The sequence below is a fragment of the Ovis canadensis genome, chromosome 7 (assembly GCF_042477335.2).
Source record: "Ovis canadensis isolate MfBH-ARS-UI-01 breed Bighorn chromosome 7, ARS-UI_OviCan_v2, whole genome shotgun sequence".
In the NCBI taxonomy this organism is placed as follows: domain Eukaryota; kingdom Metazoa; phylum Chordata; class Mammalia; order Artiodactyla; family Bovidae; genus Ovis; species Ovis canadensis.
The window spans coordinates 112,854,049-112,869,526 of record NC_091251.1 but is presented as its reverse complement, the minus strand read 5'-3'; the positions used below and the strand labels follow the sequence as shown (position 1 = coordinate 112,869,526).

General features: G+C 46.7%; 1 protein-coding gene across 9 annotated transcripts in view; it reads left to right on the top strand.

Moving 5' to 3' along the window:
* The window catches only part of RPS6KA5 (ribosomal protein S6 kinase A5), a 189,873-nt gene that overhangs the window by 158,293 nt on the left and 16,102 nt on the right, over window positions 1-15,478 (top strand). For all 9 annotated transcript variants that reach the window (XM_069597268.1, XM_069597267.1, XM_069597275.1 and 6 more), the window contains 5 exons: window positions 3,588-3,738; window positions 9,430-9,591; window positions 11,571-11,696; window positions 12,083-12,216; window positions 12,863-12,956. In XM_069597268.1, the coding sequence (XP_069453369.1) occupies window positions 3,588-3,738; window positions 9,430-9,591; window positions 11,571-11,696; window positions 12,083-12,216; window positions 12,863-12,956 (667 nt within the window). The remainder of the gene's footprint in view (window positions 1-3,587; window positions 3,739-9,429; window positions 9,592-11,570; window positions 11,697-12,082; window positions 12,217-12,862; window positions 12,957-15,478) is intronic.

Genomic DNA, 15,478 nt, shown 5'->3' with positions numbered 1-15,478 from the left:
ACTTGCTACGGTGGACACCCACATACTGCCCTGATTCTACCATGAATATTTTACATCCTTGCTTACTACATATCTGCCCGCCTCCTCCTCCATCACAGGTTTAATTTTAATCTTGATGTCCTCACCCTTTACTCCGTTAATTCTTTGGCTGATTGGTTATGGATCTTTTGTACCATAGGGGTTTTTAGAAACTTAAACATCCATAATTGGAACAAATTTTATATTCATTTCTATATAATAGATTTTTATGTTACTTCATTTGGTGTTTACATGTAATTTCTTGATCCACTGGAGTTTACAAGGCAAGGCCCTGGCCTTGTTCATCTCCCTCCCAGAAAGCTGGCTCCCTGGGGCGCGTGCCACGTCATGCCCGCCTTTCCTGTGTTGGCTGGTCGTTTTTTAAAAACAAATAAGAAAGAAAAACAATGTGCCTTTTTGTTTATGCCTGTTTTCCCAGTGGCATCTTCTGTTCACTCAATACGGCTGTTGATTTAGTCTACCACCGTTTCATTTTCACAGTTCCGTAATACATTTTCACATGTAGTTAGGCAAATTCTCGCACTAGTTTTCAAATTTTTCTTAGCTGTGTTATCACTTATTGTTGCAAATGAATATTAGTATTATCCAGACTCTAAAATATCTGGTTGAAATTTTAATCATAGGTATATCTTTTCTTTCCTCATTTGAGAAACAAAGATATTAAGAACCTTTTGATGGGATTGTTGCCTGGATGAAATGATAGGACACTACACCTGGAGTGTCTGACGCGCTTTGTTGGTTCAGAGCCGGTTCTGGTTTTGCAGAGTGCTCTAAGGTTCATTTCGGAGCAAGAGGAAACAGTCCTGGGCTGTCAACCAGTTGAGACGCCCCAGGACCGGTGTGCCTTCACCAGTGAGGTGGGTGCAGATCGGGTCTCGGGGGTAACTTCACAGCAACCACACACCTGATGCTTCACGTCCGTCTTGACCTGAGCACTCCAGGGAAGCTGTGTTAGAGGAAGGCAAGTCCGAGGTCACCCTGCCACAGGCGGAGGGTTGAGCCTGCCGTCTCCTTCCCTGCCCACCCCCATTTCTGGCCGTCTCCAGGCCCTCACAGCGTCCCCGCCTCGCTGAGAAGCCCGTCCCACTGCGCTTCCCGCAGGAGTGGTCCTCCACCGCCTCCAGGGAGGCCCCCGGGCCCGCTCCTCACCCGGCAGGTTGCCGACCTGCTGCCCTCACTGGGGAAGGATGGCTGTGAGTTCTGCCTGTTGCCCATCAGCTCTGCCTTCGGCAGGGATTCCTGCAGATCTCCACTCGTTTCCTCCCTATCTGATGCCCTTCTCACCCCATCTAGCTGCCCCTTCCCTGCATGTGGCCCCCGGCCCACCCGTCTCGGTTGCACACCATGCTGTTTGTGTGTCCAGACCGCTGCCCTGAAGTGTGCACGCGCCTCCTGCTGCTCCTCACAGGCTGGGCATCTCGGTGGGGCCGTGCCTGTCGTCAGGGCTCACTCCCCTCTCGCCAGCCCTCTTTCCCTGTGAACCCAGCATGGTCAGCAAGACCGACCATTCCTTCCCCCAGCACCTGGCATGGAGCAGACTTCCAGTGAACGTGGGTGACTCAGGAGTCAGGACCCTCCGGAGGAGTCCGCAAGGCGCTTCCTGCTGCACCTGGTTCACTCCTCAGCAGGGAGTCCGGAGCCTCGTCCTTCCACACGAGAAGCTTGTGGCTGCAGAAGGAGGGTGGAGACGCGGGCAGGCTAGGCTTGCCTTCCCTGAGGGACAGGCTGCCCACGCCGTATGTCCTTCGAGGGGACCCTCTCTCATGCTGCAGCCCTGACGGGCAGGGGCCATGAGAAGAGGGGGTGTTGCTGTGCTTCTTAAATTGTATTTGTGTGGCTGTGTCGGGTCTCGGTTGCGGCCTGCAGGCTGAGTCATTGCTCCGCACTGTGTGGGATCTTACTTCCCTGACCAGAGATCAAGCCTGCACCCCTGTGTTAGGAGCACCCTTAACCACTGGGCCCCCGGGGAATCCCTCTGCTGCGCTCTGCTTGTTTTTCGCTTGTTCTTTCAGCAATATTCTAGGGTCCCAGGATGGAATGTTAGATGAAGAGTGAGCTTTGAAATGAACAGCGCTGTTGGAATGCTTAGTTGGAAGTGACCGTCTCACCGTCACTCCCCGAGCTGCAGGCTGCCCGTTTCTCGGGGTTCCTTAGGTGAGGGAGGGGGCAGGGAGGAGCTCGCGTCTGTCTGGCGTCTGCCGGGGCTGCGCCAAACACCACGCGCTAGGTGCGCACTTGTGTCGGCAGTGATGCCCGTTTTAGGCAGGTCCTGCTGTTGAGAAAACAGTTGTGGAAGCTCTGGTATGAGGACACTGATGAACTGTTCCAAGGTCACACAGCCAGTGCTTGAACCTGACCCAGACGGGCTCCAGAATTCTTGCTTGTATTGCACTGTAGCTGTCTCTTAATTATCTTTTTGTTCCAAAACAGTGTTACTATTCCGATGCACAACAGGGGATCTTTTTCCAGCCCAAATAATTGAGAAAGTGTTTATCTCCACATGTACTGTGTTAAGCTTCCTAATTTCCATCAACCCCTCCCATTATATTTTTCTCATTTAACTGTTGCTCCGGCTCTTAAGAGGGACAGAGGTACATTAGGATTGGATTGGTTTCTTCTGTGACCTTAGAAGAATTTAAAATATGATCATGTTAATTTATTCACTTGGCCGTACTGTCAGTGACGAGCAGAGCCCACTCTGTCCTGCAGCACCACGTGCCTTCCGGGGCTCCCTGGTCTGTTTCATCGTCGCCGATCATGAGGAGGATGCTCTCGTCCGTGAAGAGCCCCCAGCTCTGATGCCCCTTTTCAGACACTGAGGCTGAGCCTCCTCCAGGTGGCTCTGCTCCCTGTCTGGGGCCCCTGCCCTCCGCATCCCGCTGGCACCTTCTGTTCACTGGCACACGGGGCAGGGGAAGCGAGACGGGGTGGTTGGGGTTTCACTCGTCCTTGCAAACCTGAGTGCCAATTTTCTCTGCTCTGAAATTTATTAAAGTTGTTTCCATTGTGAAAGCTTTCATCATAGACTCTAGTCCATAGATAGGAGAGCTAACCCAATTCCAAGCCTTTTTTATTTTCCCCCTAATTAAATATTTGAATAGTAGTTTCCCATTATGGACTTACTTTGTGGCTCAGACGGTAAAGAATCTGCCTACATTGCAGGAGACCCAGATTCAATCCCTGAGTCAGGAAGATCCCCTGGAGAACGGATTGGCTACCCACTCAACATATTCTTGCCTGGAGATTCCATGGACCGAGGAGCCTGGTGGGCTACAGTCCATGGCGTCCCAAAGAGTTGGACACAGCTGAGCAACTAACACTTCCCATTAGGATTGACATACTGGAAAATAATCCAGTACTTTTTGTTTCTGCTTCTTTAAGTTTCAGAAATTTGATTTCATGGGATCTCAATTTAAATATTCTCGTCTCCATTTTTCACATATAGTTAAATTTCAGAGTGCGTCGCACCATAATTCTTTCTGCAAAGAACATGGTCACTGTAACCTCACCCTCTGTTTGTTTTAACAGCAAGTTTTATCTGCCTACAGGAGAATATTAAAGAGCGAGCCTCCATATCCCCAGGAAATGAGTGCTGTGGCCAAAGACCTGATCCAGCGTCTCCTGATGAAAGATCCCAAGAAGAGACTGGGCTGGGGTCCGCGCGACGCAGATGAGATCAGAGAGCACCCCTTCTTCCAGGTGAAGCACGCTGAGCGGGTGGCTTCCGTGCCGCCGTTTCCAGGGCCCTGGGCCTTCTTGGTGAGACGCGTGGCCGCGGGCATTTCAGGGTCGTTTTCTCTCTGCTTCCGTGTGTCATCCCTGTTTAAGATGACAGAGCCCTTTAAGAAGGATTAGGATTCTACTGGTAAGGACCGCTGTAGTCTTTTTTTCTCTTTAAATGGAGTGAGAATGGGGAGGATCCTAATAACAGTTGGTTTCCTACGTGTTAATTGATTAGCGTTTCTAAGTATTGGTGTCCACTTGTGATCTGGAAATGGAGGCATCTAGACTGAGGAGACTTGCACCGAACTTTTCAGCCTTGGTTCACGAGCCGCCACTGCCACTGTGCTATGCCTCTTAGACAGTCGTCTCCTCTCTCCTCTCCCAGGAGAGACCTGGGGCCATTCAAGATCGGCCTCCTTCTCAGCTGACCATCTGTGATGTGTGAGAATTACTCAGTGATTCTCACTGGACTTGAGACAGTGCTCTTCTTATTCTGCAAAAGCCTGATGAGCCCCTCCGCAGAGCCCCAGCATGTCTGCTCACCCTAGCTTGCTCAGCGTAGTCAAAAAAAGCAAACCATAGTTTTCGATGACTGGGAAAAAATAGACTGAGTTGGCTAGTTATTTCAATCTAAATAGTCAATCTGAAATATAATGACCTTGATTTCTAAAACTCTGAGTGTATGACTTTTAAATAATTTAATACTATCAAGAAACATGACCTAAATATTTATATCTAGAGGGACCATCAGAGTTTTATTTTGCAAACTGAGCTTTCACATTATCACGAAAATGAATGAAAATATACCAAAACAAACCACTGTAGAGTAAGCTTTCATGCTTAATAGAGAAAAACATAGTAATTGAAAATAAGAATCTTATATGTGGAAAAAGGACACATTTATTTCAGTTTTAGCCATTTTAGAAAGTATTACTATACTTTTAGAGGTTCAGTAGCATAGTGAGAAATACATTTAGAATAAAATTCTTAGTATGTACATTTCTTAGATTAAAAGGTTAACATTTGAACAAACTATTTCAGATACCTTGTTCAGAAATTTGGCTCAAAAATTAACAACAAACTGTGGAAAATTCTTAAAGAGATGGAGATACCAGACCACCTGACCTGCCTTCTGAGAAACCTGTATGCAGGTCAAGAGGCACAGATAGAACCAGACATAGAACAATGGACCTGTTCAAACTTTGGAAAGGAGTACGTCAAGACTGTGTATTGTCACCCTGCTTGTTTAACTTCTATGCAGAGTACATCAGGTGAAATGCTTGGCTGGGTAAAGCTCAAGCTGGAATCAAGATTGCCGGGAGAGATATCAATAACCTCTGAAATGCAGATGATACCACCTTATGACAGAAAGCAAAGAGGAACTAAAGATGAAGGTGAAAGAGGAGAGTGAAAAAACTGGCTTAAAATTCACCATTAAAAAAAATAAGATCATGGCATCCGGTCCCATCACTGCCTGGCAGATAGATGGGGAAACAATGGAAACAGTATTTTCCTGGGCTCCGGAATCACTGCAGATGGTGACTGCAGCCAGGAAATTAAAAGACGTTTGCTCCTTGGAAGAAAAGCTATGACCAACCTAGACAGCATATTAAAAAGCAGAGACATCACTTTGCCAGCAAAGGTCTATCTAGTCAAAGCTATGGTTTTTCCAGTGGTCATGTATGGATGTGAGAGCTGGACTATAAAGAAAGCTGAGCGCCAAAGAACTGATGCTTGTGAACTGCGGTGTTGGAGAAGACTTTTGGGAGTCCCTTGGACTGCAAGGGGATCCAGCCAGTCCATCCTAAAGGAGATCAACTCTGAATATTCATTGGAAGGACTGATATTGAAGCTCCTATACTTTGGCCACCTGATGCCAAGAACTGACTCATTGGAAAAAACCCTGGTGCTGGGAAAGATTGCCATTTGGATGGCATCACCAACTCAATGGACCTGAATTTGAGCAAACTCCAGGAGACAGTGAAGGACAGGGAAGCCTTGTGTGCTGCGGTACCTGGGGTCGTGAGGAGTCAGGCACGACTGAGCCACTGAGCAGCTCAAGCGAAATAGCCCGAGTCGTATTTTCCTGGAACCTTCTCCCCACAGTTCCCTGCACTCACGAGTATTGCAGTTTAGCTTTCACATCCGAGCGATTTCCTATAGCTTAGAGCAGTGGTTTTAGGTTATTTAATTGCCTTGACTTTGTGAATGACAGGGACACTGCTGCTGCTGCTGCTGAGTCGCTTCAGTCGTGTCCAACTCTGTGTGACCCCACAGACAGCCCACCAGGCTCCCCCGTCCCTGGGATTCTCCAGGCAAGAACACTGGAGTGGGTTGCCATTTCCTTCTCCAATGCATGAAAGTGAAAAGGGGAAGTGAAGTCGCTCAGTCGTGTCTGACCCTTAGCAACCCCATGGGCTGCAGCCTGCCAGGCTCTTCTGTCCATGGGAGTTTCCAGGCAAGGGCACTGGAGTGGGGTGCCGTTGCCTTCTCCAAGGGACACTTCAGGAAAGACCAAAATTCTACTTGCAAAGGCCCAAATGGAGTGGAGGTGGAGAGGACTGTAATAGCATTCAACTTTCTACATAGTAAATGTTGTCCTGCTAAGAACAGATGTCTTTAAGTTACCCCTTTACTTAGAAGCTCCTCTTAACCCACGTGCAGTAGCCAAGCGCAGACCATGTGCTCGTAGTGGAGAGCACTGCAGCCGCAGGGAGGGGGGAGCACGAGCTGCAAGCCAAGAGGCGGCCCTTCCGCCAGCGGATGTCTCGGTGAGAGGGTCCTTCTGCTTCCCAGGCTCCAGCTTCCGTCTGGATCAAATGAAGAGGATGAGCTGAATGACCTTTAAAACCCCTTCCAGCTGGGGAGTTTGAGGATCTGTAATTTAGTGACTGCGCCTCCATCGCCTCCACAAGAGGGCACACTAAAAACATTTCACGTTGGCTTTACTTCCTGAATGTCATCACGAAGAGCAAGTTCCATGTTTCACGGTCCCCGAGATCAGCATGCAGCTTACAGCGGGCAGGATTTTGCTATTCTAGTTGGTCATGCCTTTTCTGTCTTAATGGTGTGTAAAGTAAGGGCGTATCTTACTGTCAAGGATGACGTCTTAGATTCTAGGAGAAATCCACTCATATTATATGTCTGTAGTACAAATCCATCGATACTATATATATATATATACTGTGGGATTCAGCTCAATAAGTATTATATATTATATATCTGTAATACAAATCCATTGAGACTATATATATATATACTGTGGGATTCAGCTCAATAAGTATTATATATTATATATCTGTAATACAAATCCATTGATACTATATATATATATACACACTGTGGGATTCAGTTCAGTAAGTATTATATATTATATATCTGTAATACAGATCCATTGAGACACTGTGGGATTCAGTTCAGCAAGTATTATATATTATATATCTGTAATACAAATCCATTGAGACTATATATATATATACTGTGGGATTCAGTTCAGTAAGTATTATATATTATATATTTGTAATACAAATCCATTGATACTATATATATATATATACTGTGGGATTCAGCTCAATAAGTATTATATATTATATATCTGTAATACAAATCCATTGATACTATATATATATATACACTGTGGGATTCAGTTCAGTAAGTTTTATATATTATATATCTGTAATACAAATCCATTGATACTATACATATATAGATATATACTATATATATATACTGTGGGATTCAGTTCAGTATTATATATTTGTAATATAAACCCATTGATACTATATATATACTATATATATATATATATATATATATATATATATATACACTGTGGGATTCAGTTCAGTAAGTATTATATATTATATATCTGTAATACAAATCCATTGAGACTATATATATATACACTGTGGGATTCAGTTCAGTAAGTATTATATATTATATATCTGTAATACAGATCCATTGATACTATATTATTACTATATATATACACTGTGGGATTCAGTTCAGCAAGTATTATATATTATATATCTGTAATACAAATCCATTGAGACACTGTGGGATTCAGTTCAGCAAGTATTATATATTATATATCTGTAATACAAATCCATTGAGACTATATATATACTATATATATACACTGTGGGATTCCGTTCAGTAAGTATTATATATTATATATTTGTAATACAAATCCATTGATACTATATATATATAGATATACTGTGGGATTCAGCTCAATAAGTATTATATATTATATATCTGTAATACAAATCCATTGATACTATATATATATATATATATACACTGTGGGATTCAGTTTAGTAAGTTATATATATTATATATCTGTAATACAAATCCATTGATACTATATATATATATATATATATATACACTGTGGGATTCAGTTTAGTAAGTTTTATATATTATATATCTGTAATACAAATCCATTGATACTATATATATATATATATATATACACTGTGGGATTCAGTTTAGTAAGTTTTATATATTATATATCTGTAATACAAATCCATTGATACTATATATATATATACACACTGTGGGATTCAGTTCAGTAAGTATTATATATTATATATCTGTAATACAAATCCATTGATACTATACATATATAGATATATACTATATATATATATACTGTGGGATTCAGTTCAGTATTATATATTATATATTTGTAATATAAACCCATTGATACTATATATATACTATATATATATATACTGTGGGATTCAGTTCAGTAAGTATTATATATTATATATCTGTAATACAAATCCATTGAGACTATATATATATACACTGTGGGATTCAGTTCAGCAAGTTTATCAGAGACTGGAGACAGGAGAACAGCAACAAAGAAGAGCAGAGGGTGGGGTTTGGATCATGTAAGAGAGCAGTTTATCAGACAGCTGGTGACTGACATGGTGGGAAGGAGGCCTGGATTACGCCCTGCGGGGGAGAAGAGGCCCTGTTGAAACCTGTGAATACAGTTGAATGAGAAAAGAAGGGTCACATCAATCAGACTTACAGACATGAACCAATGCGTGGATTAGGGTTTCTTTTCTGATCTGTCTAAATGGCCAGGAGGAAAGCTAGTTAACACTGCCTCTTGAAAATAGGGCTGTTCCTTTAGAGTTAATAGTCACATCTATTTTAAAGCCGTTTATTGCAGGCTAGGTTTGGTTTTGTTTTGGTCTGGCTTAAGCGCCTTTCTCCAGGCACATGACAATAACTCTTGCTGTCCCCAGGGTGAACTGGGGTGTCCTGGTGCCCCTAGTGGCCAGGACGAGACCCCATGGCAGTGGGATGGAAAGCCGGCTCACCTTCCAGTCCAGGCGTCAGCTGGAGTTGTAAACTGCAGTCAAAAAACAGTCAGTCCAGTCAGCACCATAACTGAATCAGTCAGCCTTGAGACATCCAAATGTTTTATGACGATAATATAAAAATTTCCACAAACTGATCGCATGTATGAAACTGCCCCCCCCCTAAAAAACATGCTCCCGTTTGTAAAGAAGAAATTGTTTTTAATTGTTGGTTGGAAATATGTGCTTTACTGTCTCTTGCTCCATGAAAATTACCTACCTTTGTTATTTTTCAAAAATGTATTTCAATTTTGTTGATTTCTACTTTGTACCAATTTTCTTTCTGTTTTAGAAAATAAACTGGGATGATTTAGCTGCCAAGAAAGTGCCCGCACCTTTTAAGCCAGTCATCCGAGATGAATTAGATGTGAGTAACTTTGCAGAAGAATTCACAGAAATGGACCCCACCTACTCTCCTGCAGCTCTGCCCCAGAGCTCCGAGAGGCTGTTCCAGGTAATGGCGAAGGGCGCACCGTGCTGCTTGGCCACAGGTGCTTTCAAAGAAAAGATTGATGTTCTCATATGAAATCTTTTTGGCCTTGAAAAACAGGACTCTGATTTCTGTAAAACGATTAAATGCAGAGATATGGCAGATTGGTAACTGAAGCTTGTGGTTTGTTAAATAGTAGACGTCATCTATGTGTGTCGTCTTTTAAGAGCTCTCTTTATATGTCTAATTATTTTTGGCTGTGCTGCACAGCACGTGGGATCTTAGTTCCCACACCCCCTGCACTGGAGTCTTAATTGGACCACTGAGGAAATCTTCTGTGTGTTTATTTTTTATGTAAATAACTATTAGACTTAACACCTGAAGTTTTATTTCTGTTCAGGCTCTTTTGTAGAAAATGCAGTACTTTACCTCTGTTCAAACAAAGTATTCTTAATATTGTGTGAACAGTGTTGTCTGATTTTTTTATCTTCAGTGAATAATCTGAACTGTTTCCCAACTCTTGAAAAAGATTTAGAAAGGATTTTATACTCAGGAAAGCATCTTTACTCAGACTTAAGATAAAATATTCCTACTATTAAATGCACTGTAGCTTCATTTCTCTGACCCCCAGAAGCACCCCAGTAGTAAGGTTTACCTGTCTCTGGACACAGGCTTGCCCTTGGCTGGGCGCATAGCAGGTGGAAGGAATGTTTCTTGAGGGTTCTCGTTTGAACAGATTATCATCCATCATTATACAGATGGTCCCCAGTTTACAGCGGTTCAACTGAGGATTTTTTGACTTCATGGTGGTACAAAAGTGACCCACATTTGATGCAGAGCACACTTTGAAGTTTGCTCTTTTCTGGAATGTGGGTGCGCAGTGGGATCTGTTCTCAGTGCTGGGGGCTGTGGTGAGCCCTGGTTCCCAGGCAGCCATGTGGTCCTGCAGAGACCAGCCAGTGCAGCCAGCGTCCAGTGACACGGTGCCCTGTGAGCAGCGAGTGTGGCCAGTGACACGGCGCCCTGTGAGCAGCAAGTGTGGCCCTGTGAGCAGCAGCGGCCAGTGCAGTTGCTCTGGACACACAGCCTTGTGTTTCACACTCAGCGCAGCAGTCAGTAGCTGACATGATCAGGCAGCACTTACTGCAAAGCAGACTCTGTGTTCGATGATTTTACCCAACTGGGCTCCTCGAGTGTTCTGAGCACGGCTAAAGTAGCCCAGCCTAAGCTGTGGCGCTTGGTGGGTCAGGGGGTCAGATGCGTTTTCTTGTACTTGTACTGATTTCAGTGTGTGGCGAGTTTATCAGGACAGAACCCCAGTGTGAGGCATGGAGGATCTGAGCCACTTTTGGTTCGGCACATCATTCTGCCGTTTGATTTTATTGCTTTTCGATTTCACCGGTGGCTCAGCAGGTAAAGAACCCGCCTGCAGTCCAGGAGACACAGGAGATGAGGGTTCGATCCCTGGGTCAGGAGGGTCCCCTCGGGAAGGAATGGCAGCCCACCCCAGTATCCCTGTCTGGAGAATCCCATGGGTAGGGGCGCCAGCTGCTGACTGAGAAGCTGACTGGGGTGAAACTTGCTGTTTTGCTGGTTTGAAAACCAGTAGCATTTCAGTCACATTTAGTTCCTTAACTGTACCTTTTTTGAGAAGTTGGTTGTGTTTAGAAGCAAATTTTTATCAGCAGTGCAAAAGAATGATAGCTATAGGGAAGTGTTTTTCTGCCTTTCATTTTAAATCGGTTGAGTTCTGCCAGAAGATGGCATTATCGCCTTCTGAAAAGCATTATTCTCTTGATTTGAAATGACCTTGTGTTTTGGATTGCAAATAAAGTAAAACTAGGTTTGTCTTAACAAAAATCCGAACCTTTTCCACTGGCCCTGCCCCATGGCGTGTGGGGCCTTGGTTCCTCAGCCAGTGGTGGAACCCACGGCCTTGGCCCTGAAAGCGACGAGTCAAAGGAGAGAAACGACTGCTTCCTCTGCTTCCTTTCCTTTTTAAGGGCTATTCCTTCGTCGCCCCTTCCATCCTCTTCAAGCCTAACGCGGCCGTCGTGGGCCCGCTCCAGTTCCACGTGGGGGTGGACCGCCCCGGGGCGACGCACGTCGCGAGGAGCGCGATGCTGAAGGTACAGGCGCGGTGGTCGCGGGAGCGCTCGCGGTTTAAATGCCAGCGCTCGGCGCTGTTCTCAAGTCCCGTGACTCTGGACTGGACTTTCCATTTGACTCAAACCTAATTTTAAAAAGTGAATAAATGGAAATAGCCGATGTTTGCCCCAGAAAATTACCAACGTCCAATTGAAGGAGCAGGGAGCTCCTGTTTACAGTTTAGTAGAAAATGGTGCGTTTAATAAGTGATAGAGATGCTAGACACGAGCTAATGATGGTTTTAAAGATTATGAGTGTCGTCCAGCCCTGCTTATCACATGCATAACGTCCTGTGACTCAGCAGTTCTGTCTGTCCCTGTGTATGCCTGACATTTTCTTAAGTCAAATGGTGTTGGTTTCCCCTCAGGACTCTCCATTCTACCAACACTACGACCTAGATCTGAAGGACACACCACTGGGAGAAGGGAGTTTCTCAATCTGTCGGAAGTGTGTACACAGGAAAAGCAACCAGGCGTTCGCAGTCAAAATAATCAGCAGAAGGTGCGCCCTTTCCCATACGCTGGTCCAGTCGGTGGATTCTCTCAGATCTTTATTGAAGAGGAAAGTAACAGTATGTTGTAAGGTTTTTAACCACGGTTTTAGCTGTTCAGCTCATCAGTTGATCCATTATACTTCTAGCTCTGAGACAGTAATCCACTTTAGACATAAATCATAGTGTGATATGCTTTTGAGGTTATTAGAAGACTTTCTTGTGGCGGTGTTATTTAAACAGACTTGCTTAGTGAGTTCAGCAGCTGTTGCCATTCCTATTACGTGTTATATTTGAAATATTTTTTCTGAAATTATTACTATTTACCAATCCACAAGTAGCTTTGAGAACTAGTCGTTTTGGTGACTGTTACCTCCATGATGGTTTATTCTTATGACCAAATTGTCAGGCACATAGGGCATCCATTTCTTCATATGATTAAGCACTTTCCTGACTCGGAAATAATCGTTTTTCTCAAGAATAATGCTTCACGTGTTCTGGTGGGTGTATGACTCACTGCTTTCATGAAAGCCTCCTTCTGACACTTTGACACTCACATTCTGAATATGCTGTAAGTAAAAACACAATTAGGGCTGGGGCTGTACTCCCAACAGCCTGGGGAAGAGGAGTGTGGACACTGACCGCTTCATCTTTCAGGATGGAAGCCAGCACTCAGAAAGAGGTGACGGCGCTGCGACTCTGCGAAGGACACCCCAATATCGTGAGACTGCACGAGGTTTTCCATGACCAGGTAGCCCGCTTTTTCTGTGTGTGCTCTGCGCCGGAATTTGCAGGCAGCGCCGCCTTTTCGCCGCTTTCTCAGTGCTTCTGGCGCAGAGCCAGGGATGTGGGCCGCGGCGCAGCCGCTCGAGAGGTGAAGACCCCTCTGCACACTCTCACACCCCGCAGTCAGCGCCGCCTCCGCTTCTCTCGGTCGTGGCCGTGCAGGGCGTGGACAAGGGCAAGCCCCGCCCCCTGCGCTCCCTGTGGTCCGGTTGCCGCCCCCCAGCTCGTCCCTGCGGCCTCTCAGCTCAGTTATACTCGCCTTCAGCCTGATGCTGTGAGTCTGAGAGTGGAGCTGAGCCTGAAGCCTCGTTGTTGTTGTTTTTGTTTAGTTGCCAAGTTGTGTCTGACTCTTTCGTGACCCCGTGGACTGTAGCCTCTCTGTCCATGGAATTTCCCAGGCACGAATACTGGAGTGGGTGGCCATGCTCTTCTCAGGGGATCTTCCTGACACCGGGATCAAACCCGGGTCTCCTGCATTGGCAGGCGGTTCTTGACACTGAGCCCGCGGGGAAGCCTCGTTAGTGCAAGGTAAAGAGCAGACAGGAACAGAAGAGCAAGGATGCCCCCATCCCTCTTCTCATTCGAGGGGCTCACGCTCCCCACCGCTCTCCCCTTGCCAGTGCCGCTTTCCGTCAGGACCCTCACTCAGGGCTGTCTCTTTGGACACGGGAGGGACGCTGCTGTGCCAGGTCCATGCCCCCTCCTCCTCTGCAAACATCGCTTCAATACAGTCGTCTCTCCTCCGGGACTGGGCAGGGTGGCCCAGTTGCACGCAGGACGGCATGCCAGGCAGCAGAGCCAAAACCAGCCCTGGGTGTGGTTGGCCCCGACTTTGCCAGTGAAGAAATTGAGGTTCGGAAGGATCAGGAGGGTTTTCCCACAGTGGGGGAAAAAAAGACTCATGAGATTTATCCAGCCAAAGTCACATAGCAAGTCAGTGAAAATCCCGCCGGTCTCTGGTTCCGGGCTCCCTCCAATGAGCTGCTCGGACATGCACGCCGGCGGGAAGCCGTGGCCCAGCCCTCTGCCACACTGAACTCCCCGGAGCGCCGAGGGCCCGCAGGACCCACGGCAGAGAGCCCGGTGGCGGAGGAGCAGCGTCACCGCGATAGCTGCTGCCTGTTACCATGTGCCGTGCCTGGCCCAGGCATCGTAGCTCTCATTCTGCACGCATCGTCTCGTTCAGTCCTTACTGTGACTCTGAAGCGGGAAAAGCAAAACTCACAGAAGGTAGGTAATCGGGTTTCCCCATCTCTGAGTGGTATTTCTGGGAGCTGCGCCGACACAGTCCAGCTTCAGAGCGAGCGTTTGATTGCTGTGTCCCCTGCCTCAGGGGAGGCGGCGCACTGACTGGTTTTCCTGTCGCGTGAGTGAGCACCCAAAAAATGACAGTGTCTGCTTGCTGCCTGGTGCTTCTGGTCAGAAAAGGAAGCCCTCTGAATCAAGGAGTGGGGGAACTGGTCTCCCCGGCTCCTTCGCAGCCTCCCCTCGTTGGGGTACTCAGCCGTAATGCAGGAGGTGAGTCCCTGTGCCCTAGGAGTGCCGAGGAGGAGACCGGACGGCTTCCTGTTGGAGACGATTCGCACGTCCGGAGAGGGCTTGGTGGATGACCTTGACACGCCCCTCCGTGGTTGCAGCTGTGCTCCGGGCTGCTACTCCCCCCCAACCCCCCGCAAGACTGGGTCCCTGACCTTCAGGCCACCGTCACATCCCGGGAATTACAGCCCTAGTATTGTATTCATGCGGCAAATGAACTTGATCGTCTGCTGCTGTTATATTCAAGAGTTACTAGAATAGACACCGTCTCATGGGGAACTCTGCTGGCGTGCAGTGGTTGGGACCCCACCTTCCAGTGGTTCGGTCTCTGGGTGGGGCGCTAAGATCCCGCTGCTCAGAGCAGCTGGGCCCGCGTGCTGCCGCGAGAGAGGCCTCCGCACCCGGGCGGACGCCCGGCTCGGCCGGCACGCCGCCGCGTGGCGTGCTCTGCGCGCCGGCGTAGGTGCGCGGTGCTCTCGGGCGCGGGGCCGTTCTTGGGCTGCTGCTTCCCCGTGATGGTGACACGGTTGCCCGCCTCAGGCCACGTCCCACAGTCTGCTTTCCATCTCAAGATCCTTAGTCACATCTGAGAAATCCCTTCATCATGCAAGGTAGCGTCTTTAGGTTCTGGGGGTTAGGATGTAGACATCTTCGAAGGCCGTCATTCAGGCTGCCATAGACACGTTTTTCACCATTGTCTACATTTTTATTGGTAAGGATGCTGAAGTTCATGGGGGTAAAGTAACATCCACTGGGTCGTAAGTAAGTCGCAGAAGTGGCGTCCGGATGCAGGCTCGACTGAAGCCTGTCTCTTGTATCACTCTAGCTACTGCCTCTCGTCTGTTGGAAGCTTGCTGGCACACACTTGCAGCATTTAGCTTTGACCTAATTTGGCTGATGTAGAAATTCAAGTTAGCATGTCTCTAGTAGCCTGGGAGCAATTCTCTTTTT